General features: G+C 40.3%; 1 protein-coding gene across 2 annotated transcripts in view; it reads right to left on the reverse strand.

The window, feature by feature from the left end:
• Positions 1 to 5,691: 5,691 nt before the first annotated feature.
• LOC145493866 (mediator of RNA polymerase II transcription subunit 14-like) overlaps positions 5,692 to 26,574 on the reverse strand; it is a 32,878-nt gene continuing 11,995 nt past the window's right edge. Inside the window, exons 16-38 of one of the 2 annotated variants that reach the window (XM_081473341.1) lie at positions 25,958 to 26,003; positions 25,678 to 25,806; positions 25,205 to 25,283; positions 24,727 to 24,886; positions 23,318 to 23,639; positions 22,556 to 22,599; positions 21,988 to 22,146; positions 21,134 to 21,554; positions 20,826 to 20,917; positions 19,866 to 20,015; positions 19,167 to 19,244; positions 18,520 to 18,596; positions 17,942 to 17,991; positions 17,395 to 17,462; positions 16,534 to 16,813; positions 14,295 to 14,520; positions 12,889 to 13,162; positions 12,173 to 12,308; positions 11,061 to 11,113; positions 10,546 to 10,653; positions 9,807 to 9,929; positions 8,280 to 8,496; positions 5,692 to 7,251 (exon numbers count right to left, since the gene is read on the reverse strand). In XM_081473341.1, coding sequence (XP_081329467.1) covers positions 7,190 to 7,251; positions 8,280 to 8,496; positions 9,807 to 9,929; positions 10,546 to 10,653; positions 11,061 to 11,113; positions 12,173 to 12,308; positions 12,889 to 13,162; positions 14,295 to 14,520; positions 16,534 to 16,813; positions 17,395 to 17,462; positions 17,942 to 17,991; positions 18,520 to 18,596; positions 19,167 to 19,244; positions 19,866 to 20,015; positions 20,826 to 20,917; positions 21,134 to 21,554; positions 21,988 to 22,146; positions 22,556 to 22,599; positions 23,318 to 23,639; positions 24,727 to 24,886; positions 25,205 to 25,283; positions 25,678 to 25,806; positions 25,958 to 26,003 — 3,354 coding nt within the window. In that variant the 3' untranslated portion in view covers positions 5,692 to 7,189. The remainder of the gene's footprint in view (positions 7,252 to 8,279; positions 8,497 to 9,806; positions 9,930 to 10,545; positions 10,654 to 11,060; positions 11,114 to 12,172; positions 12,309 to 12,888; positions 13,163 to 14,294; positions 14,521 to 16,533; positions 16,814 to 17,394; positions 17,463 to 17,941; positions 17,992 to 18,519; positions 18,597 to 19,166; positions 19,245 to 19,865; positions 20,016 to 20,825; positions 20,918 to 21,133; positions 21,555 to 21,987; positions 22,147 to 22,555; positions 22,600 to 23,317; positions 23,640 to 24,726; positions 24,887 to 25,204; positions 25,284 to 25,677; positions 25,807 to 25,957; positions 26,004 to 26,574) is intronic. The other variant, XM_081473342.1, reaches the window with a different exon arrangement.

Here is a 26,574-nt window from a genome sequence, read left to right on the forward strand (position 1 = left end):
TTATCTCAGTCTCTTTTTTGGCCAACGACGACGAGAGAATCAACGACAGCTAGCGCCAACAATTCTGTCCTTGCGAAAAACACCTCAAGGAGTTGAGTGTTTTGAGTTGAACCGAAGTAAGCCCGGTTCTTTACCAGCCACGAAAAACCACCAGGGTGGCCTCGGAGATTCTGAAGATGAATCTGACGCTAAGATAGTTTCTGTCCTTGACTCTAAAACTGACCAACAATGAGCTCCACACATACAGCTCGAAATGCCAAGGCTTTCGAAGTAAGGGAATCCTGAGAGAGATCTTGTCGAGAATAATTTTGGCACAACGTCTGTGTCACATGGCAATCAAAGTTTTCCGCAGCATTATTACGATGGCAATGTGCAAGTGCACAATTATTTGGCTCTTCTCCATGACTCGAACTCGAACGCTTTTCAAACTTTCTGGCCAAGGTTATATCTCCTTCATTTGATAGACGTTTCTTGAATTCTACTTGATTGCAATTTCATTCAGCAAATTCGTTTGCTTCGCTCTCAAATTTTTCATTCAACTAATTTTACAAACGGCGCGCATGTCATGTGATTTCCCACTTGTTGTTGTTTTTGTCACATCGACTTCCGGTCGTTTTGTAAAATTAAAAACCAATAAAATTAAGCTATATTTCCAAGAATACAAACGCACCGAATTTAATAAAACAATTATTCCATTCGCGCTTGTTGGATATGAGATTGGTTATAGCCAACTCGGCCCTACGGGCCTCGTTGGCTATTTACCATCTCATATCCAACGCGCGCTCATGGAATAATTGTTAATTAAAGAAAGATATACTGTACAATTTACTGACGATGATCGGCTAATGGTACAATAAAGACGTAAACGACGGTTGATTTTGTCGAACCGAAACAAGTGAACTGAATCTGTAAGAACCATTAAAGAATTCTCACTGGAATTTGTTCCGCAGACTTTCGAACGCTATTTTCATAAATTTTCTGCTTAAAGCTAACCAGAAATTTTTAGAAATACTACCGAAAACCTATATCTTACAATCCCGCAGTATTTATAACATAACCGGCAAAGTTGTGTGATCCGATCATGATCAAGAAGCGTATTAACTGATATGTAAATAGGTCGCAACTGTACGCCGCTAACCAGCACTTATTTCTCTTTCGATTTAGATAAAAGTAGAAAATTAATCCTTTAGAATTACATCACAAAAAAATTGTTAGACTCACAGAGTTTTTCGAAGGTTTGGAAATCAGCAGTGCGACAGAGATTCTGTGCAATAGCGTCGAAAATATGACCGCGGAACATTATCTGCGGACCGCTTAGGGAACACATCCTTTTCGCTTATCCGACGAATTTCACTGCAAACTTTGAGAACAATTTACATTGGTTATTTGGAGTTACGAGTTAAAACGTGTGACAATGTGAAATCGGTAATTGTATGAAATGTTTCCTTCCACCTTGTTCTCGCAGCTTCAAAAATACAGGTCCAAACAGTACGATTTTCAATCGATCGAAGCCAATGTTTTGGAGGTCATCAAGTCTCGAAAACTGCAACACGTACGTCGCTCTTATAAACATGAAGCATTCAACAGAAAGTAAAACACAAACTGGATTTAACAGAACAATCATACCTTGACAAAATACATTCTCGCTAAGGACAAATGTAAACGGGCTATAAACACGAGTGGGAATCTTATGTTTACTTGACGAAATTACCATCCAAAGTAGTCCTTGAGTTTTCTTTCCTGCTTTTCGTTTGCCTGCTCCTCCACTTCGTATCTAGCTTTCCATTCCTAATATACAAGCAGCTCGTCGGCAAAGAAGTCTTCCCCTTCGTCGCTTGAAATATTGTAAATTGCTCTCAAAGCTCTAAGCAGTGAGTTCACAGTTGTCGAACGTGCTCGATCGAAGTTCATTTTGGTGTCTTCCAAATCGAAACTTAACTCTGACTCCAGTGACGAAACAAAATGATTCTGAGACAAAGCTTGGACGTTTTAGTCCCAAAATACATCGGAACGATTAGTTTTGTTTTCCATTTTCTCCAGCAAATACAGAGAGCTGACTGAGGCGCCATTGTGTTTGGTTCCTGGGTAGACGTCATCAGGAACCGCCACCCCAGACTCCCTAAAACGCGGTCGTGAAACACTTCAAGCGCGACTTTGAAAGGGCATAGAAAATCGAGGATTCAACCAAATTCAAAAATTTCTTCGCCCAAATGCTTCAAATAAAGCCTAGATTCGTTTTAGCGAAAAAAACTTTTGGGGTTAGGTGCACTTTAAGGAACAATTTTGAAGTACTCAGTTTGTCAGTGGATTATCCACTATGAATTACTTAGCCAACGTTTATGGCAAAAGTTAACATCATTGATTTAGACATCTCCAGAAGGCCTTAAACCCCTCCCTACCCTTAAGCTTTCATTTCTTTTGGAGTGGAATTCAATTATCTCAGCTCGCGACCAACGGTTCAGTGATTATATGGCTGACAAAACAACCCTTCCAGATGGACGTGAGAGAACGGAGTTTCGTAATTGTTATAGGGTCTTGTTCTGCCCCTTCGTTTCAACTACACTGTTGTCCTATTTTCTCGTGAATGTAGTCATAAAGGAATACATTTGATGTCTTCTAGACGGTGCGAATGACGAGACAGCTCCGTGCACCAGCAAGATCCTTGGATTGTGCAGGCCTGGAGAAGAGGGAACTCGGAGATCCTGAAGACAGTCCCATGGAACGAAAGAGTTAAAGTCGATCTAAAAATATGTATGGCGACGGACGAATACTTAAGTCGATGAAGAGAAATAAATTATGCTAAAATTCTGATATTTGTTACGGCAACGCTATCGTTAAAACTGTGCATGCTCAAGCTTTCACATTCGTTGAATTGCCAGCACGTACCGACGTCAGAATTTAAATTAAATATTATAAAATAAACAAGATTTAACAACTGTTCTCTTTGCCTCTTTCATCTTTGTTGTTTCGTGCATTTATATACAGCTATAAAACGGGAAGGGGCTACTTACGCGTACTTATCTTGCCAAAAGAGCGGTTATTATTTGGGTGTCAAAAAGTCATTGGTTTTTTATCACTGCGCTACACGATTGGCTTAAATAACCCACGCCACTTTTTCGTCCAATCAGAAGAAAATCAAAACCTGCCGAAACTTGTTCGCACACGTTTTCCCGCGCTTTGCGTTAGGTGCATTGTATTTGGCCCATTGTGTTTACTTCGTGTTTTGATTGGCTCACTGCATCATTTGTGTCCTTTGTGATTGGCTATGGTGATTGCTTTGGTTTTAAAACACTCAACTGATAACCGCTCTATGGGACACGCCTTTGATTTGGATCACTCCACAGAGAAGGCACATACCAGATGCAAATTGACTTCAAACATTTACAGAGCTTGTGAAACTCAGTAAGCGATGAAAGTTTTGGCTCTTTGGGTGTAGTATTCATGGAGAAATGGGTTCTCAAAAACTTGAACTTGAAATTTTGAGTTTTTAAACCCGCGTTGCCGAAAACGTATTCAATACAACGGACAATAATCGGTACTGATATTATTTTTGTACCTTGATCAGAAACTGAATCGCTTATACTACTACAGCAAATATTGTAAACAAAGATTCCCCTATAAAGTGTAGCCTGCAGTGCAGGCGCGTTATTTGCGCACGAGTGCACATTTGCATATTAGGCCGCCATCTTAGATGGTGTACTCTGGCCCAACCTTTACCTGTCAAGCATCCAATTACAATCCAAGATGGCGGCATCAAAAGCCTGGTCTATCAAGCGTTACGTTCCGAAATGACGCCTGTACTGCAGGCTGTGTAAGGTGTAGATTGTGTCGACTTGTGGGATGAAATGGGATATACGTATCATATCAAACACGAAAGACCGTGTTTGATATATCTTCTCACTCGAAACTAAAACTAAGGAGAAAACTGAGAAAATCGTAAAAATCTATGCTAAGGGACCGTTCATTTTTTATGAGGGAGGGGGGGCTGGTGGGATTTGGGAAGCACCATTTAAAAACCGCATGAACCCCCCTCAGCTTAACAAATTTTTCACATGGCCCCCCCTTTATAGCGGTCATTTTTTGGGATGACCCCCCCCCCCAAAAAAAAAAATTGAACAAACAATATTTAGATTTCAACTTTTTTAATATTTCTCTATTATCCCCCTACTTCACGTTATTGTGCTCACTATGAAGACAATATTTCCAATCCCTATACGACAGAGAGCTGTTGTTTAAAAAACAAATCAAAAGAAAGAGAAGTCAATTTCGGATTTCCTAGTTATGGCTCGCCCTGAGCGTGTGGCATTTGGCCTTTCATTGGCATCTTCCTCATCTGAATTGATGAATGTAAGAATGACGTCATTTGAGTCATCTTCTCCGCCAGAGTCAATGGCATCACTGTCATACTCATCATTGTCACTTTCATCCGTTTCACTGCTGTCAGCACTTGCCCTGTTGTCATTTTGTGTCAATGTCCTGGCATTTCTCAGTGTTGGTTGGCCAGCTTTGAGAGGCCTCTTCTGCTGCAAGCATGAATGTCTTACAATTGCCTTTACTTTCTCACTCTTGCTGCTTTTTAAATGCGCAAAATTCCAAAATGCGCAATAATGGCGAAAGCGACGAGTCGTTTAAGAAAAGGTTTACAGCTGAACGATCCAGGCAGTTTGACATCTTACAAGCAAAAGAAGCAATCTTTCTAAGTGCGGATGGCTGTTCAGAAAGGGCGGGTGAGTTTTCCGTGCCAGGGTACCAGTTGAAGCCCAGTGATGGAAGAAAACTGAACTTTTCCATCAAAGAGCTCAGAGCAATTGTGGAAAAGTTGAATGTCATATTGAAAGATGTAAAGGAACACGATTCCACACTCTTTCAGTCCAATGGGCTTGCTTTAAAGCAGGGCGAAGAATTTGCCCACAGTTTTAATGTAAAACAGATCAAATGTATAGAAGCTAAGTTGACGAAGGTCACGCAGGACATGGAAGCACTAGAAAATAAGAAGAGCAATTATAACAGCATATTCAAGGGCACACTCAAACAGCACATCAACAAAAGGAGAAGGAAAAAAGAAAATCGCAGAAAGTCAAATGAAAGAAAGAGGAAGCGGACTGAAAACAATGTCCAACGAGTTTATGGAATCTGTGTTGGAAACCCGCTAGGAAATGATCTTCCAAATGATTTTGCACAGCTCTTGGAAGGGAATTATTTCACCACAAACCTTGAGCAGGAAGTCAAAGATTATGTTTACACCTTCATGTACCCTGAAGAGTACACTCTGACGGAAAGCATTGCTGCGGCTTGCAGCATTGGGGAAACAGACTTCCATAGCAGCACAAGCGGCGACGAAGAACTCGATGACAGCGAAGATGAAGATGAGTGCCAGTGAAAGTTGCATTCGAAAATAACAGTGTTAAATACTTCTTTTCAGTAGCTACAAATGCTTTTTATCGCCAAACGTTTTTTTAAAGCAGAAGGAAAGTTTGTAATAAATTTGTATCCTGCCTTCTATGTTTATTCTATAGCAATTTTTTTGATATTCAAACATGCCATTTTAAAGTTTTACTAAAATATTTCGCGTGACCCCCCCTTTTTCCCTTATTTTTTTGGGATGGCCCCCCCTCGAAAGCCTTTTTTTTCCCCATGGTCCCCCCCCAAATCCCACCAGCCCCCCCTACCTTATAAAAAATGAACGGTCCCTAATTTAGATCAGATATCCAAACACCGTCACGGTCATGATTTCCTTTGTTTAAACTTGATGAACTATTAACGAGTATGAGAAATTTCTTGGAAATATTTATGCTTAATCTATTCTTTAAAAATGTTGAATTGCCCAGACCTTTCTTGCGCTCGGTTTTTAGTGGTTAAAATAGCGGGTTTCATTTAGCTACAAGTCATTTAGCTTCACAACAAACAAAAATAGCCCTGAACGTTTGTTAAATGTGTAACAGCTAGACTCTCTAACTTCCGTTTGCTTAGTGGCATAAGCAAACAACTCGGGGCGAAATTAGTTTCAGTAAACAGTCGTGCACCCAAGTCATCCCACGTTTTGCGCCGTTCTGTAACCTAGTGCAAGTGATTCGTGCAACTAAGCAATATAGCGTGTTGTGAGTAATGTAACAATGTATTGTAAGTGAGGTAATGTAATGTATTGTAAGTGTGGTAATGTAAGGTAAATCAGTAATTTTACGCAACGTTTTGTAAGTAGGTAATGTCGTTGTAGAAAGTAATGTTTGTGAGTTTATACAAACCCTTGGCTCCTAGGTGGAGCATAGGTCATCCACAGTTTTCTTCCACTGCTCTCTCGTTCAATTTGGGTCCATCGCATGCCTATTTGTCGCAGTTCTTGTTCGGCTGATCTTCTCCAATTGTTTTTCGGCCTACCACGGTTTCGTTTACCTTGAGGATTCCAAAAGAGTGTCTGTTTAGTTACGTTGCTATGTGGTTTTCTTAGCGTGTGGCCTATCCAATTCCACTTCTTTCTTCTGATTTGGGTCTTCATCTTCTCTTCCTGGGTATTTGCTAGAAGGTCTTCGTTCCTGATGGTGTTCGGTCATCTTACCCCAAGGATGTTACGTAGGCAGCGATTTGTGAAGGCTTGGATTTTTCCTGAGATTTTCTTCGTTACTCTCCAAGTTTCGGCTCCGTACATCAAGACCGATTTTACATTTGTATTAAGTTTGGTCCTCAGGGATATCTCTTTATATCTCCACACAGGTCTCAGCAGAAGGAATGCTGTTCTGGCTTTGCAAATCCTCACCAACACATCTCGTTCTGTTCCTCCATCAACAGCTATCACGCTCCCTAGGTAGGGACGATTTTAGTACTGTGGGGTAAATTGTAAGCTTTTTTTATGTAAGTACTCTGTAATTTTAATGTCATGTGTGCAGTGTAAACTTTAAAAAAACAAACAAAGAAAAAAAAAAAAAAAGAAAAGAAATCCCAGGTTTGACAGAGGGTCTGACAGCTAAACTCATGATGATAGCGTATCTCTGAACGGAGTAACATCCCATCTGTGAGGGGTACTTACACTACAGAAGTCGCTTATTAATACGACCATAAAAAGGCTACCATTTATTTACTTTTCTTAAAATATGCTGTTACATCTTCTGACTTAGTCAGCTTTGCGTTAAGTTAAATCTTACATGGAATTCATTTTTATACAGCGATAAATAATCGTTGTCATTCCAGAGTGTGTTCACGGAGGAATATCAAGGTTCCGGGCAAGCTCCAACACAGCTGGAAAAATTGTACAATCACCTGAAAAAGAGAAAGAAACCCTATTCAGCACGAAATTTTATCGCAAAGCGCTTTATACCGCCTTCGTAGGCTGCGTGACAATCACAGCCTGTATTTTGCTTGTCACACAAAAGTCTCACAGATACAATCTTAATGGTCCGAGAAGCTTTACGTGACGGTGGAATGTCACGGGATGAGTCTCTAAAGAAAATTATCAGCTGTAAGTCATGAATTGCTTGCTCAAACTCACGATATCTCAGCATCACCACGACTGAACACGAGAAGAGTTTCTAACAATATTTATAAATAAGCAAATACCAAATTTTAGTTATTGACTGTCATTTACCAATTAATTCAAACAGATATGAAACAGCAAATATACAACTATGAAATATCAAACATCATAACTGGCAAATATCAAAGAAATAAAATCAACTTAGACTTCGACCCAGCTCAACCTAACTCAACTCAGCTCAACCCGATGTAGAGTTGTAGGACATTTTCGAGTCGCTTTTTACCTCCGTTTCAAAACGAGGCCCCGTCCACACCACGCGGGAGGAATTTGAACACGGAGGTTTCACCACGGAGGAATTTTAAACGCCACAATCACCGGTCACTTTGGATTTGCGTTTGAGCAAAACTCAGTCTGGGAAATCACATCATTATCGTGACGCCATCGTTTTTGAAAAGCCCCGTTTTCAAAATGTTTTCCTTCCACACGAAAACGCAAAGCCTGCGTTTTCAAATTCCTCCGGTTTGAAGAGCGTTTTCGAAAAGAACCGTTTTCGTGCCGGATTAGTGTGGACGTTGGGCCTAACCGGAGAAATAAAGCTGCGATTTCAAATTTCTCCGGCGTAGTGTGGACGCTGCCTGAGGTTAATTTGCACGCAAATAAACGCCCATTGAAACTCATTTTCATATGAATGGTTTTCCACGAAGACTCGTTTTAATACAGAGACTACAATAACACAGTTGCGGGGGTGACAAGAGTTAGTGATAAAAAAAATAAAAATAAATAAATAAAAAAAATAACGGTTCAATTCACTTGCCTGTTCTAGAGTTCATTTCACTCCACCGCCTCAAAGTAGCATTGACGATGGCTGCGTGAGGCTGGGGCGAACTCACAGACGGAGCCGCAGCGGTGGGAGCCTGGCGCGGCATTTCCGCCTGTTGTGTGGTGTTCTCCTGCACGTCATGGAGAATGGGAACTACTATAACCTGTTCCTCTCCAGTGGGGGATGACGGGATGGGCCTGTTGAGTTGGATCTGGAAAAAACACAAACGAACGACAGTAACTTAGGAACGGCTATGTAATGTAATTTCATAGCAACAACTAGAACTACTAAAACCCAATTTAATGTTAGCGTGCCAAAGAGTTAACAGTCATAATGGGCCATCGCAAAATAATTCAAATAAACTCATGCAACAGACAGCGTACGACAAGCTGGTTATTGGCATGGAGTGGTCAAGGATTTTGACTCGGTAATACCGAGACCTATCCAGTAAATGACCACATGAAGGGCTTGAATCCGGGACCGCCAGAATAGGGAGTTTACGAAACCACGACGGCGTCGACGCCGAGGACAACCTCGATTAAAAAATTAGTTTATATTTTACCTACGAATCTAGCGGTACTCTAAAGTCATTTACTTTGCTTCTCACTGTCAAAACTATCACGAAACTGAATCTAGGACACCGATAAATTTGAAATAAAAATTCAAAAACTTAGCCGTCGAGTTTCACGTTCTCCAGAAAACGCAAAATTTGGTCATTTCACGTTGTTGCTTTGCAGAGGACGGCAAAGAAATGCACCAAGAATTATAACGCACGTGCACAACCATTGTATGGCTCATTAATTCTTTTATTCAGTGGCGTACCCATTGTCGTTGAAATCGTGGTTTCGTAAACTCCCCATTACAAGAACAACGCCGCCGTCACACACAGAACCCGCACGCCTCCTTCTCTGTGTAAACCACACCACACAGAGAAAGTCGGATACTTTCTATCAAAAAGATAATGACTCTTTTTATACAATAAAAAAGAAAAATAGTAACTTATTGACCAATTCCAAAATTAGACACAATTTCAATACATGACAGGTCCAGTTCTAGTAGAAACAAACTACAAGCGGATTACGAGCAAAACTGAGACCTGTCTTTAAAGGAGTTACCTCACTGCTTGTGCTTCTTGAAAAGTTTAGCCTAAATTTTTCAAGTTTGACCTTTGTAATCCGTGTTAATCTTCTCCATTCTTGTTCCTTTATGGTTTACTATTGTCTCTTACTTGCTTTTCTATTATCTTAGTAAACTATTATCTTCAGATTTTCTTCAATTTAAAGGTAATTTTGCACGTGGCGAAAATACATCAAAATACCGTGGCCGAGCTCCTTCAATGGCACTTTGCCGCGAAATTCAGATTTCGCTCAAAATTTGCTTTGCCTGGCATTGTGGTCGTTTTTGGCGCCATTAACAAGCTGAGTAACAGAGGCGTTGTTTTCAGCATTTAAACGATCACTGCATCGAGTTTAAGAGAATTACACGAGTATCTAAAACACCAGTCAAGTGTACTCAACCTACAAAAAACAACATTTTGCCCTTCAGGACCACGGCGGGGGTTCCAGGAGGGGCGATCTCCGGCCCGTTGGGGGGTATGGTGAGGCACCATTCGACACGCCATTTGAACTTGGTCGCCTCGTGATTCTAAAAAACAACAACAAACGCATCAAACGAACAATCAAACAAAAAATAAAACAAAGAAGAACCAAGAAAATAACAATTAGAATCTCAGTATACAACGCAGTAAAAGATAAATGGCAGGGGTGGAGAGCTAGAGTTTTCCCTTCAAGATTGCACAGTCATTACAGGGCAATAACTGAAGATATTTTTCTGCAGAAATACAATTAAGCACCTGACTGTACAGCATGAACTTTGCTTTCTGTTCATTTGTTAGCGTTGCCTAATTTCGTAGTTATAAGTTTAATCCACTGAACTCTGAATTCGTTATACCAGTGTTAGGGAGCCAACCAGAAGGCCGGGTTGTTCAAAGCAGGATTAAGCTAACCCAGGATTAGCGAGAATTTTGATCCCGGTTTTGTAACTTCTCGGTGAGGTTTACTGTTTATACTGCTTGCCCTTCAGTTTTGAGCTTGAATTATCTCAAATAACACAAAAAATAAGAAGTGAAAAACATTTTTATACCAGTAAAATTGATACTTCGGTTAACTTTTAAACCGCGGTTAGCGTTAACCAGATCTCGAACAACCCGGCCCCTTTGTTCAGACCTGGGTTTTTGTAGTGGAACCAACAAACGACTCACCAATTCCAGCTGCATAATCTTGATACAGTCGCGCAGAATGTTGGCAGGCGCACCAAGTAGTCGAGCAAAAGCCGACATGGCGCTTGCCTTGTAAGGTGCACAGGCCACCTAGAAGACAACAGCAAACAAATGTGTTAAGATGAAACTCTACAGTCCCAAGCTTACATTAGTTCAATTTGTACACAAAAAATTAAACAAAGTTCAAAGAACCAAAATGAAAACCGAAACGGAACACAAATGCCAAGCTAAATGCAAAACGAAACTCAAACAGGAACAAAACCCAAACGCAAAGAGGAAATGCGAAAAAAACAAAACAACAACAACACGTGAAACTCTAAACGCAAACGGAATCCAAAGAAAAAAAAGCAAACGCAAACGAAATGTCAATGCAAACACAAACACAAATGGAACTTAATCGTAAAGCCTTCTTAACGAAATCCGAATTCTAACGTAACCTTCAAGCATTAACGCAAACAAAACTTGAAGGAAACATCAAAGCACATCCTTAAACATACCCTTGTTTCAAAGAATCTTTCAAGGATAATCAGTTCGTCTTTCCAAGATGGCTCTGGGAGAGAAGAAAAGTTTCTTGTTTAGCAGCAAGAATAAGTGAAATTCAATAGCACATTTTCGATTTGCTTTAAGCCTCTCTATCAAAGCGAGGCCTGGTACACAACTATTCATATGAAAATGAGTTTAATTTGCACGTGAATGAAATCTCATTTTCATATGAAAGGCTAATGAACATAAAGACTCGCTTTGAGAAAGAGGCCAAAGGTAATTCGGAAATAGCGTATAACGATTTCACAGTCAGCAGCATGGGAATTATGAACATAAGAAAGACTGTAAAACTAGTCGTGGCAAAACTAGTCGCAAGGCATTACAACGCACAGAAGTACAGGGTAGAACAGATGCTATCTTCTTCTGAGCGAATCTGAGACAAGGCTAACCACGTTCAGGGTAAAATGTTTCGCAAGATGTAGAAGGTCAACGTACACTGGGGGAAATCTACCGTTCTATAAGACGCAGCCGAGTCAAAACGAACGAACGAACGAACGAGCGAGCGAACGAAGGTTCTACTGTGAAGTTTAACTGTGAATATTTTTTCTAATTGTTTCTTCTTTTCTCTATATATTTTGCGTCCTCAGTTCGCGCTAAAGTCTTTGTCTAACTTATGCAAATTAGAAACTCTGAACTCTTAGTTACTCTTGAAATCGCATATTTAATTAGTTTCCCTTGACAATGGCGCCAAGATGTCGCCGAAACGTCGGATTTATCTATCGTTAGTTTTTGCCTGTATATGTTTAAAAGGCATTGACACATAAATAAAGTTCCTATCTAAGGAACGAACAAGCGGACGAACGAACTAGCGAGCAAACGAACGAACGAACGAACGAACGAACGAGCGAGCAAACGAACGAACGAACAAACGAAAGAACATACGAACGAACGAACGAACGAACGAACGAACGAACGAACGAACGAACGAACGAACGAACGAACGAACGAACGAACGAACGAACGAACGAACGAACGAACGAACGAACGAACAGCTCTCCACTAGAACACCAGTAAAAAACTTTGTTGGTAAACCACATTTTGTTACTCATGATTATTTAAAACAAACCTTGGCCGTGTGGAGGTTTGACGCTGAGTCTTAGCGCAGTGTATGAGGAGTCTACACCAACAATGTACTTTAGATTTGTGGTGGGATGGTTGGCTTTGAACACCACACAACTCAACTCGTTCCCCACTAACGTGAGCTACAAGAAAACAAAACATGAATAAAGTTCAGTCGATAACATCAACAGGTCCGAAGCAGAGCATAGAAAACAAACAAAAGAAAGAAAACAACAACAGAAAACTGCATCTACATATTCATTCGCCAATGTTTATCCCCTGATTAAAATATGAGATCCCCACCATCATTGCCTCAATCACATTTAGCTAAGCGGTATTTTGCTGGGGCCGCTTTTCCAATTTCAGAGCGTCAAACTGTAAGCTCGGGTAATGCAAAGCAAGCCCCTTTATTCTCTCCCCAGGCCCTTTCATCAAAGATATAATTTTGCTCTCTATATGTTCCACCTTTAGATTTGTAACTTCGCGGAAGTCTTCAGTTCTCGAGTAAATAACCTACACTGCGTTCCGTGATGCAATCTGTGTCGATCTTCACTTAACCTAACCAAGCTTGTTCCTTCTTTTGTCATGTTATAAAACGCAATATTCGAACAGAACTCTCGTTCAGTTAGTGACTTTGTATATCCCCCCTCCCCCCCAAAAAATGCATTACAAAGGGAAAAAAACAACAACATCGACAAAGAACAAAGATCAACAACAACCAACCTTCTTGTCGGCCGAGTCCTCACTCTGGATGACTCTGGTTAGATGACGTTTCAAATGCATGCAACATAGAAACCGTTCCAGCGGAGAAAGCATGACTGGGGGCCCACGTCTGACAGATGTGAGTACGGGGGCCGGGCTGCATAGCTTGGTGAATGCTGCGTGTGATAAAATGGTTGGAACAGTAGCAGCCCAGGTTCTAGCAGTCATCGGTCGAGGTGGAGTGGTTGGTTGTTTCAGTCCAGTTCCGGACGGCCCTTGGGGAGTTTGCGTTGTCCTGGGTATGATTGATTAAGTACATTTGATTGATTGATTGATTGATTGATTGATTGATTGATTGATTGATTGATTGATTGACTGATTGAAATGCGGTGAGACATACATTACCGTGTTTTCACCTAACGTTAAGAGAAAACAATCGCTCATTAGCCTAATTCTTTTGAACAGAGATATCTCGCCCAATTTTCCTCGAAAATTTGATTATAGAACAAGGGACCATATGTACTTTTTTCAAATCATAATTTCACAATCCTCCCCTTGCAGATATAAATTCGGCCACTTACGAAACTTTTTGCGTACAACTCAGAGGGCGCACTACAGTATCCGTGTGACATACATGTACATGTAGTGACAGTTCGATTTGTCCAGAAATGCCACGAAGAAATAGAATCGCATTTGAACACCGCGAAAGGATAGTCAGGGCTTTTGAAGATGTCAACGAAGACTATTTACTATTTACTAGTGAGGCAATTGAAGGATAAATCGTTCAGCAAATTTGATATTCTATCTTTCAAAAATAAATCTTATTATGGCTGTAATGTTTGTCTCGCCGCATTAAAGATTGTTACCTTCACGGATATGGTTGCATAATAATGCAATTGAATGTTAGTTCTCATGCAAATTGTGTTATTGAAAGTCTTTTGTTGAAAACTGAATGTCGTAAAGTGTAAATGATTGTCGTTTCGTGACAACGAATTTTTTTTCGACCAAAATGAAAATACATTTACCGTCAATGAATGTCAAATGAAGGTATTGTTTTTCTTTTGATGATTTTGAATGTTAATGCATATGCCAATGTTTTTCTTGAACCTTCCTTACGCGCAAATGAAGGTCATATTGGTGTTAATGAGAGTTTAATGACCATAATGAAAGAAACTTGGACACAAATGAATGTTTATTTTCTGTAAATGAACAGCAAAAGGTGTAGATAGTGAGTAGCGTAGCCAATAAGAGAACGGCATTCGTGACAGAACGCTTGTATACATTGTGTAAAAGCCCATTAAATAATTTTTATAATAAAAATCTTTGTTCTTATAGGTAATTTTTTTAGTTCTTTGGCACAGGAACTAAATATTTTACCAAAAGTTAAATTAACGCCACGGAGATTTCTCATGTTTTCTCAAACGCACCTGTACTTTGCAGCCTGGCCACTACCGGCGAACTGCGGAGACATGGGCCACGACCCTGGTGACGTAACAGGCATGTTGTGAGAGGGAGCTGGAGAGGACCCGCCTAATGCAGGAGACGGAGTGACAAACTGGTGACTAGTCGCCGGAGACGGCACTGGAAGACCGAGAGAGCCGGCAGGAGACTGGGCTAAGCCTTGAGCTGCTGCCGGAGAAGGCTGGAGAAGAGCTGAGAGTTGAGGAACTGTGATTTAGAAAATAGTTGCAAGTGTGCAAAAGACGAACACAAATGAGACACTAATTTCTCGTTTCACAAAATTCTCGTTTCACAAACGTCTCGTTTCACGAGCTTCTCGTTGCACGAACTTCTCGTTTCACGAACTTCTCTTTTATTTGCCACTCATCGTGGCTCTTGTGGCAACTTACTAACTACGACTGAATTCTCTTTCGCTAGGGAGAAATTAATGTTCATACTCTTAATTCGCCATTTCACCGTGGTCAAATCCTCGTTCACGTTGGAGAAGATCAATTCCTTCTTTATTTGCCACAAAAACCTCGTTTCAAATTCGAAACTGCTAAAACAACAGACCTAATTTGAATTCTGCAGCGTATTGTCTGTGCTCTTTAATTTAACAGCTTGCTTAATCATCAGAGAGAAATTAGTCTATTAGCGAAAATAATCAAGACGACAATACGTGACAAATTACATGCAGGAAGAAGTGAGGTAAACGAAAGCCACCGAGCAATAGACAAGCAAGCGTTCTCGAGCAACAAAAAAGAATATTGGATAGTGAAAAACTGTTAACGATCACATGTAGGAATGACAAAAAAAACAAACAAACAATCACACAAACAAAACAAAACAAGGAAAAACAAAACGGAACAAAACAAAACCAAACAAAGAAGACCAAAGAAGCAGTAGAAATGTATGTTTTTATGCAAAACGCACAAACCCTACAGGGTACACGAAAGTTACTGGTCGAAAGAGTAGAAGAGTATCTTAATGGGAAGGGACATTCTGCAGTGATTTTTTCGAGTTTGATTCAGTTTTCGTCACGCCACATGAATGAGTCGTTGCAAGAAACAATCAAAGTTTTGCTTCATTTATTGCCCCTAGAAAAAGATATCATTTGAGAAGTTACAAGGGTGTTGAACACGTGATTTCCAGCGATTTGTTCTACCGTTTACACGAAGCTGGTGACTCATCCACAGCCCGGGTTCAGAAGGACAAATGAATAAAGTAAGCAAAGAAATCAGAAGACGAAAGGAACAAGAAAATCTGCAAAGAGAATTGAAGATCACTGAAGAAAAGAGGCAATGTGCATGTTATTGGTATAAATCAATAAACAAAAGAAGATAAGCATGGATTGCTTAGCTTTAACGCTTTACCGGCTTTTTAAGGCGCCATTTACTGTTAGACTAAAAACAAATTTACAATGCATATAATCAGAGCGTATTTATTAAAAATTAATTTAATCTACTGCCAACCAATTCCAAACGTCCTGAGCAAACTAACTCCTTGAAATTCAAAAGGACGTATCAGTAATCCAGTATTATCTTAGCATGTATTTACAGCATTACCGTACCCAAACTAGAAATCTAGAGAATTATCCAATCACAACTGGGTACACTGTCCTGACATCCTGCGATATCAAGTCGGTCGGATTAAAATTTTCGAATTTGGGTAGGGTTTACAGTGGCGGATCCAGAACTTGAGCTAAGGGAGGGGGTCGGTTTTGTTTTGCTTGCCCCTTGTTTTGTTTTGCTTGACCCCCCCCCCCCCCCCCCTTCCCTAGATCCGCCACTGGTTTAACCTTTAGATCTAGTTTGGTCCCTCCATGGATGTTTAAGTTGGACTCAGGGCTACCACAGACATCAATTTTCAAATTTCCCTAACTTTTTCCTGATAAAAATAAAATTTCCCTAACCAAATAAATACAAAATGTCACATACCCTGTATAGTAACGGGTTCTGGCCTCCCCTTACAGCCATGCTTTCCACCCAATTTATTAACACCAATACGTTTTCCACAATTTTTCTTCTTCTTTAAGGAAAAACATCGTTGAGATCACAGTCATCCCAAATGTTTCTTACAGCTTTCAGTGACATTAATTCACCCGCGTTAATTTTTTCCAATTTTCCCTGACTTAAAATAAAATCCCCTGACTTTTCCCTGACCTTGAAGAATTTTTTCCCCTGACCAAACCACAACCTGACTAACAAACTCGGCTGGTACACTCACCTGGAGACCCAACACCGTAGATAGCTCCCGGACTGTTCACATTCGGCGAGGCAGAAAACGGCGAAGGAGCTTGGGGCGAGGTGCGTGGGATCATCGGTGACGCAGTGAGATTAGCTCCGCTGGGCATCGGCTGCGGTGACGTAAACTGCGTATCAATGACAGGTGTGTCCGTTTCCATGGTGATAGGTGAGGGAGGTGCTTCGTCGTCCGCAGTGGAGGCATGTCGGGAAGTTATTCCACCGACTTTGGCGACTTCGTCCACGTAAAGTTGCAGAAAGGCCTTCAATGGAGGCAATCAGAAATTTTTGTGCAAAATATCAGTCAAATCTCGCTTATAAACGAGGAGTTGGAGTGATACTCTATTATTTAGGAACCGGCATAAATGCTAAGTGAAGAAAAGAAGGAATTACAGCAATAACAGTAGCAGGCGAAGGAATTTTTATGTTGGTTTTTTTTTTTTTATAGGGCTTTGCTGATGCCATTTTTTTTTTAATTTTTCCTCATTAACATACGACTTTGCGCAGAGAAGGCATCGTGATTCCAAACATTTCAAGAGCTTGTGAAACTTAGTAAATGGTGAAATGTTTGGCTCTTTGGTTGTAATATTCAAGGAGAAAAGGGTTTTCATAACCTGCACAATTTTTGGGTGGCAAAAGCGCTAAATGAAGTCATATATTCTTTGTAAAATTTTTAAAACCGCGTTGCACAAAAATAATTCAATACATCGGGCTCAAATTGGGACAGTTACTTGTGCTGTGTCATGTCAATAATCAGAACTGATATTTTTTGTAGTTTGATCAGAACGTGAATCGCTCATGCTAATGAGGCAAATATTGTAAACATAGATTCACATATACGCACCTTCAGGTTTTGAATTGAGGAAAACCCAGTTCTACTCTTGCTGGGGTCCACAATGCTGTATGAAGCATCTGGTAATACAAGACAAGTCGAGTGAACAGTTAGTAAGCGAAGGGTACAAAGTTATGAAAGCCACCAACCGTATATGGCTCCGGGTCTAACGACGCAACTTTTTGATGGCTTTCGTTTGAAAACTGGCCAATCAAATTACAAGAACTGTGAAATGTCCGCAGTCGTTATAACAGATTGCTAATAATATGCACAGAATAACCGCAAAGTGGTCCATCGACTCTACCAGCGTTAAACATCTATGAATGTGTTGTACAATAAAAATAAAACTTATCACGGATTTGGAAGCCCTCTTAATGGGGAGGCAACAGGTGTCTGTAGGGGAACAGTGTTTGTATGGGAATCCAATGGCAAATAATTTTCCTAAAACTTGAATTCTGAGCAATTTATGAATAGCAAAGTTCAGATATTGGGTGAAAGATTGCATTGACCAAATTTAACCGTGCCTATACAAGAGAAATTTACGTAAGACTTAACTCACCTCTTATAGCGACAAGATTCTTCGCTCGGAAGCGAACTTCTAGTGCATTACTTTGGGGAACATGTTAAGGAAGGGAAACTACCAACAAAGGGACCTAAATGAACCTTAACACTACAGAGACATGGCAAGTTTTTTTGAAAGGAAGAGAAAACTAAGGCGTTCAAAGGACACAGTGAACATGTTACATGAGAGTAAATAAAACTTGCACACGTATACTTCTCGCTTTAAAACCCCTGAACAGTACTATTGATACCGGTGAATTTGTTGGGGCAACATCAATAACAAACAAAACAACAACAAAAAGAAATAAAAGCGAGAACTGAGGGAGTGGGGGGAAGCATACCATCCAGGGGTAGTCTCAACACTCGTAGTCAATTTATGCTACAGGCGCCGGTGCCAGTGAGCTTTTTGGCTCCTACAATCAATTGGATAAGAACAGACTTACTTTACTGTTACGATCAATAAAAAAATGCATATTGTGAGAAAAAAAAGAATTATAAAAAAATAATGAGAAAAACTATTGAACGTCATCCATCTTGCACGAAATACAAAAATAAAAAAAAAACGTCAAAGGATACAAGTGCCTGTAAATGAGCAGCACAACTGTTGAAGATTGAGGTGCAATAGCAAGCTTCCGTAAAACAGTGAGAGGTTTCTGGTGAGCAGAAAAAAAAACAAAACAAAAAATAAAACCCACAATTGGTCAAATTTGCAATTTGATACGATTGGTAAGATTAAAAGGGAGCTCAGCCAAGCTTAAAAAAGTAACCCTCGCGTTTTCATGTCGTCCGTATTGTAACCCGCTTAATCCTCGCCATTGTTAAACGCCCAACCACCCTACGATGCTCTCATCATGCGACAAGTGCTGTTCCATAAAATCAAACAATTTTTAGCATCAGTTAGAGGCGCGAGGTAGCGCGCTTAACTACGGATCGAACAGTCGAGGTTCAAGCCCCAGTTGGGGACATTGAGTTGTGTTCTTCACAGAGCCTCTCCCCACCCAGGTGTATAAATGGGTAGTGGCGAATTTCGGTTATTCTGGTGGTGACCCTGCGATGGACTAGCATACCATCCCGGGGGTGGTAGAAATACTGCCCGTTGCTTCATGCTACGGCAGACGGACAAAAGTGCTAGACTGATCTGGGACGGGGTTCCAACACAGACTTCACGAATCTTTGAGCATCTCTATACCAAATTTAGTCGTCATTATTCTTCTTGTACTTACGTGGATGTGAATACCAAGAATGGGTTTAGTACTGAGCTTTGCTATGGCGGACAGAGGTCGGAACGTTTCGTGGAGGATCTGGAGAAGAAAAACAAAACATGAAACAAAATAAAACCTTTCAAGTTGATTACCTTCGCCAACATAGCGTCCATCCAAAAAGTGTAATTCCAGCTGACTTTTAGGCTTACCAGATGGTTAACCAGCTGGCTAACTCAGGGATTACGGTGTTGTAAACGGCAGCTAGTGGTCAAAGTCGTGGGCTAGATCGTGAATCCGGGAGCGACCAACGCCCGGAAAGATAAATTTTATTATTTCATTTATTTGACGGCTGCATACCATTTTTTTAGAGTGTGTCTCTGTTTGCTTGATGGTTGCTTTCTTTCTTTCTTTCGTTTGTTTGTTTTGTTTTGCTTTGTTTGTTTGTTGTTGTTTTTTTTGTCGTTGTTTTTGTTTTTTTACAAAAAAAAATCGTTAAGTTTGGCGTATTTCTAATGAGAAGGCATTATGCAGTTATCTTGTGCGCAAAATTCCTTCTAAATAAAAACCAGGCAGTTTCGCTTTGGATGTGCATGTTTCTGCTTGTAGCCCACTATAAAACAGTCCGTTGAATAAACACAAGCTTAAGACTAGCGCTTGTTACTATTATTATAAAGTGAATCGAGACAGCTTCTGAAAGATCAGTTGAAACTGTGGCAGTACCTGTACAGTGTATGGAAGATTCTGGTGATTGTTAAACTCTTCTTGAAGAAGTCTGGACGTGAGGCACTGAGGATTTGCACTCAGGTTCGAGCCACAATAACCAAATGTTAAAACGAACTGCGACTGCTCCACAGACCATTCAAAAGTAACCTTTAAAGTAAAACGAAAAATTAACGCATGGGTTAGAAATGACAATCTACTTTGGAAATACCTTATTTTCTCCATTAAACGCCGGGCCTGACGTCTCTCCAAGGCGGAATGAAATAAGCCCCTCAAACGTTTATACGAGATGTCACAGCGTCTACGCATAATGCCACATTATATGGCAGCCACAAGTTGTGGGAACAAATCCTTGCTTAAGAAACACTGAGCTTTGCAGTAATTTCTTCTTTTTTACAGTCGAGCGTCTTTAATACGGAAACTAAAGAGGCAGACCTCAGTGTCCTTATTATAGAGGTGACCTATTACAGAGGAAGAGATTTTATGATTCCTGGTTTCGCTATAGAGATGTATGTATTGCGGCAGTGTCCGTAAGGTGAGGTTTGACTGTAGTACGGCCTCCTTTGTAATAAGGACACTCAGATCTGCCCCTTTAGTGTCGACTGTGCCGCTTCTACAGTTTGAAGAATGGTGAACATAAAGTTATGTGTCATTCTCGCGCTCAATCCTTCCTCTCTTCGTCAAATGTCTGCAATTCCCAACAGAAAAGTTCAGTGGTAACGACGAAACTGAACAAAGATTCATGCAGTGTCTCTTCAGGAGCCTCGGAACGACACTGTATCTCTGACTAGTTCAAACCAGAGCAGAAAAATTCAAAACCGATCAACAACCAATTAAATATTTTACCCAGATTTTAACAGTTGACTTCCTTTCTCGAATTAAGCTACAATAGCATTGCATGTACTGTAAGGGACTAAGAGAAGTTTTCAGAGTATTATCATTTCAGCACGCATTACTTACCAAGCTTTGTTTATCGGGGTCGTACTGCAGTGTCAGCTGTTTGTAGTTGTAAGAATAAACACGACACATGTGACGAAAATGGCTTTGTGTGTCTGATAGAGACACAACAAAGAAAATAAGTCATTCATGTATTATTCACAAACTGACTCACTGTATTGCACATAAACATATGAAACGAGCGAACGAACGAGCGAACTAAAACGAAGAAGCGAACGAGCGAACAAGCAAACGAGGAAACTAAAAAGGTACGAACGAGCGAACGAGCGGACGAGGATCCAAGTGAAAAGAATAAGCTAATGGCGACTTACCTTTGAGATAAGCATCTAGTTCCACAGCATGCCGATAGAGCTTGCACACGCTACACCAGTCATTCAACATTTTCGTCACCACCGATTCCGCCCAGTCACTTTCACCATCCCCTCCCTTGTCGCCAACAACACTGGTCCTCTCCCCCTCCTGAATCCTATACTCAAAGAACACATGCCGGGTGGGGCCCTTCTCTTTGGCGGACACTCCCTCCAGTGGGCAGTTATCCATGATCATTTCCAGTAGACAGGTGCGTTGTGACTCATCAGGGAGTCGCAACACACAGTCGAGGACGCTTGGCTGAAGGGAGGACACTAAGGCAGGGTCACAGTCCTTCGGAAGGGGTAGGTTGGACAGTCTAACGGCAAGGCCCACTCCAGCCTCTGAAGTGAGATCTTGGTAGATGATCCTGTGTCGACTCAGCTAACAAACAACCAAACAAAAGATTTAACGACCTTTTTCGTGCGAAGTCCGAAAGAATATTGAGCGTAGTACTTCAAGTAAGCGAAGTTTCTTATTGAAAACGCGTGCATCAAATTTCACTACTCTTATGAATATGGTCTTCTCATTGTTCACCTATTTGTTAATATTAGCCTTATTGCTGCAGTTAACTGAATCTTGATAACTTCGCACTTTCCCATCGGAACCGCTTGTTTTCTTTTTATTACCAAGTTGGACGAAAATGGAGGAAAGAGGCGGGGATAGTCAATTAAAAAAACACTTACGGAATTCTAGCGGTAATTTGTTCTTTCTAAAACCGTTGCAACAACTTGCTCAGGTTTTGTTTTAACGTTGTAGGACAGGTTTCGTGAAAGATGACATCGTATCAGAGCGCCTTACATCATTGCGTATTTACCTCTTCGCGGATCTGAATGAAAGGTATTCTTGCGTGACAAATAGCGACAACATGCCCCATGGTAGGGTGGTAAGAGGAGTTATTTCTTCCTTCATTTAAAACGTCATTTAGTGTCTTCTGTCTCTTGTTACTCTGGTAATCTTCGTCTGGAGCCTCGACCTTCAAAAACAACAGCAAAGTGATGTCAATTGACACCCTATTTATTTTCAACAGGTGAAAGAGACATTTGGATCTACTAGAATCCAACGAATTTGATTTTCAAAGTCTTACAGTTAGAATATGTAAATGTAGTTTTGCACATCTCACGGCTTCGATTGAAAGGTGTCAAAAAACCACCGTAATTTAATTGACCAAAAGAAGCCTTTATCTTCAAACCAATCCGCAGCAAAATACAATGAAATGTAAACGGAATTTTATCACCGAAGTCTTTCAGCCAACAAAAGGAAAAAAAATCTTACTTTTATTAACGTAATAAAAGAGTCATTTCACTTAAATACCACAAAGCAACAAGAAAAACTGTATTTTGAAGCTACAACAGGCACAATCTGCCTGTAGGATCTGTGCTTACCTTTCGTTTCCTTTGCGTCCCTTCTTCTCTGGAAGTTGGAAAACCTGCTTGACAAATGCAAAGAGTGCAAATGAACTGTGCTATCATCTTACCAAGCGCGCGAACAAGGATTACAAAAAAACAAACATGGCTTCGAAATTCTTACAATTTTGTTAACATTGTAATTTATTTCTTTAAAAAACGTTTAAAACAGATCTAAAAAAGTAAAATTGTCTCTAAATTTTCGACCGCCTTCTGCGGTCTTCTTCAGAGAATGATGATTTCGCGCGATTCACAGAATTTTAATAAGCTGGGACGTTATTGTTCGTTACCCCCTAGGGAGGCAACCAGTGGCGCGTAAACCCTTGGGAAGGGTGCTCTTTCATTTACGGAGTTTTTGTCTAAGAAAGAGTGTAAGGATTCCAGAAACAGTCTTTTGTTCTTGCCGCTCACACCTGTTTCAAGAATGTTGGCGTAACTAGGATGTATATCGTGGCCGGTTTCCGCATGCTGTTTAATTGCGGAATTGACATTTCCATTGGTTCCGGGCTTGTGTTCGGCCCCCCGAGATTTCCATTTTCTTCTGCTTTCCCCGACATACGTGAAAGAACATGTCCTACAAGTCACTTGGTACACAATGCCTTTCAATGTATTCAGCCTGCTAACAGTTGGGATTCTCAACTGAAAAAGTGATGTTATGTTGAATTAAACTATTTGTTCCTTCTATTTGAGAGGCACGCCTTTGAGAGGCACGCCTTTGTAAACCATTTTTATACAAGTTACCTTCAATCGGTGTCCCAGCAAAATCAGTCATCTTCTGAGGATCCAAGGTCACAATATGACCAGCCGTCAAGAAAAAAGCTCGCCTTTTCTGATTGGTTTCACGCGCGGCGTTCCGAGCTCCATCACAGCTCTGCCTTGCACGGCCTTGGCTCTGTCGACCTTCCTTCTTCACCTCAACCCGTTTGGGTTTCTGGTCTCCACTGGCCGAGTCACTTGATGTGGTTGCTTCACTTGTGTCATCTCCAAATGAGGGTTTGACTTTCAAGAGGTGAAACTTGGTGGTAACCTCTTCGGAGTCATTATTACACAGCACTTCAACCACCTAGGGTACAGTCAAAATGAAACACGATAATTTATTATATGTCTTCGAACTTCACAGAGACGCTCACAATTCGTATCAACTATATTTTGCGTGTTTATGGACCACGACTCCGTCTCGGCCAATAAACACGTACACAAGAGGTTGGCAAATACCCGCCTATCTTGACCTTACGCTTGGTCACTAACCCATATATATACTTCTGGGTCACTCCTTATTCTAGGGAAAACGCCAAGTTTCAATTTCGGCTTTGGAAAGAAAACCAATACTCAAAATTCGCTGACAAGCATTTGCTGAGCAAAACAAAACGCCCTTTTAACGTAAAAAAAAAAAAAAAAAAAAAAAAAAACCTAGAGACTTACATGTAAGTTCAGTTTACGAATCTACTCAAGTGTTCTGAAATCTCTGTATGCAGTAGTCTGGAAACGACCACTATTCTGTTCATTCTGTTCACACTGCTTTTGAAAATTGAAACATAACTATGAAATTTCATCCAAAAGTGAAAAGCAGTGTCTGATTTTGTTTTTCGAAAAACGAAAATGAAAGTAAAGTAGATACGTCAATTTCATTATTTTATTATTATTATTTTTTTTTTTTTTTACAAAATGGCTCCAAAATGAATGGATTTGTGATCAGTTCACGAAATTGTGTTTAATTCAAAATAATACTCCGGAATCTTGTGCTTGAATCACTTTTAACAAACTCATTAACAATTCATCAAGTTTGAATAAAGGAAATCATGACCGTGATGGTGTTTGGATATCTGATCTTAATTAGCATAGATTTTTACGATTTTATTTCTCCGTTTTCTCCTTAGTTTTCGTTTTGATTGAGAAGATATATCAAACACTCAAGACAGTGTTTGACCACATTTCCAAACACCTCGAAGATCGTCAAAAATACTCCGCTGCGCGTCGTATTTTCAACTCTCTTCTCGGTGTTTGGAAATGTGGTCAAACACGGTCTTTCGCGTTTGATATATTACTTAACAAACTATTAATGTAAGCTTTACTGTTTAAAATTAAAGCTTTTGTGACTCGTGGAAACAGGACACACCAGCCCCGTAAATAACCAACTTGTGAATACTGACCAAACAGTATGATGGATGGCGTCGGAACTGGATGAACAATCTGTGTTTACTGAGCTGGGATAACTTGTGATCGGCCAAGTTGACAACTGGTAAAGACAGCGAGGCTATCACAGGTAGTTGAACAGTAGACTTCAGATATCTCTTTACACACAACTGACACCTGTTCAGACACAGAAAAGGAAGCAAGCAGCACTGCTCAAGGTAAGTGAAGATGATTTTGCCTGCGTGGTTTAACCACCTAGTGGAAAGTCTTTCTTACAAAGAAGTTCAGTTCAAATGGTTTTGCCCGCCTGTGAAAACCAGTTGCTCTCTTGCTGAAACATTAATAAAACCACTGCAAGGTTGGAAACTTAAAATTGCTACAACTTTGATTCAATCTTTGGCCGTCTTTTTGAGTCGAAAAAAGACGCACAGGGTGGTTTCTTAATTAGCGCACTTGGAGAAATTTTAAACTAAAAGGTACATGTGCATGTCATACCTTGCATCTCTTAACAGAGTAAGAAACTGATCCAGGTTGGAGTTCAGTGTGTTTTCCAGCTCTGAACAAACCGTATTTTCTGCGAAGAAAGATAACACCCCATCATTTGAATACCAAGGTAGATATCGCTATATGCACAACGCAGCTTTCATTTTGTAACAATAATATCAGTCATAAAAATCTAGAACTTAGACATGTAGGTAGGTTAAGTCTGTGTATGAGCCAAGTGGCCCATCAGGTCCATCACAAGGTTACTCCCCAGCATTAAATTTGCCGATACCCATCTGTACACCTGAGTGGAGAGAGGCACTGTGAGAGTTAAGTGTCTTGCCCAAGAACACAACACAATGTCCCCAGCCACGGAAGGAATCCGGACCGCTTGATCCAGAATCGCGCAGTAACTATGAGACCACGCCTCCAGAACTTGAACATTTACAGGAAAAAGATAAAAGTACCAAAAACTCTGAACGCACCATCACCATTGCCCAAGGACACCTGGAAAATGCCATTCCTTTTGCCAACTGTGATTATTATGATCTCTGCAGGGGTGGGGTTGCGTGATACTTGAATGGCGAGACTTGGACAAAAGTCATCCATTGTCACTGAAATATTACACGCATAGAAAGTTAAAATAACGGGAAAACGTTTTAGTGACTAGCAGACGGTGTGATAAACATTCTATGCAAGATCTCACTTTCATTACCTTTATGGACATTCAAGAAATCTACAAGACAAATTAGCTGTAGAAAATACCTTTTGACTTCAAGGATGAGTCCTGAGTTAAAATCTGCGACAATTCCTTTAATAAAAACAACAAATTCATTGCAGACATATTTAAAGATCCTGCAGGGTATATAAAGCATTTTTTCTATTGATAACCCTGTTAATATATGTATAACAATATGATCTTAGTCTCCAGAAGAAAGTGACCAATGAAACTGGCAGAAGAATTAAATAATAATTCCAGTGATAATAACAAAAGCCCATCTTTGTAAACCAAAGAATATTTATTAATAAAAAGTTCTAAGAGCAGTATCTAGAATGATGTTAGAGCAGTAATTCATCTACTACATGTTGGTTTAGGACTATAGGTTTTTAGTTTCTTGTACCAATATTTCTATTTAAACAGGGCTTCAAATAGCGGCCGTTCAACGGATAATGTCCGGTCAAAAATAGGCTTTGTCCGGTCAAATCCTTAGATGGCCGGACTATTTGTCCGGTCGTTTACGCTGGTAAGAAAAAAATGCAGAGTTTCAAGTTTTAAATATTTAAAGGTTCAATATTATTGGCGTTTGTGAAAAAGGAGGGGAAGAAGGCGGATATTTAACAAACCAGACAAAGAACTTTTAATAAATGATTCGTAATAGTCA

The sequence above is a fragment of the Orbicella franksi genome, chromosome 7 (genome assembly GCF_964199315.1).
Source record: "Orbicella franksi chromosome 7, jaOrbFran1.1, whole genome shotgun sequence".
Taxonomy (NCBI): Eukaryota; Metazoa; Cnidaria; class Anthozoa; order Scleractinia; family Merulinidae; genus Orbicella; species Orbicella franksi.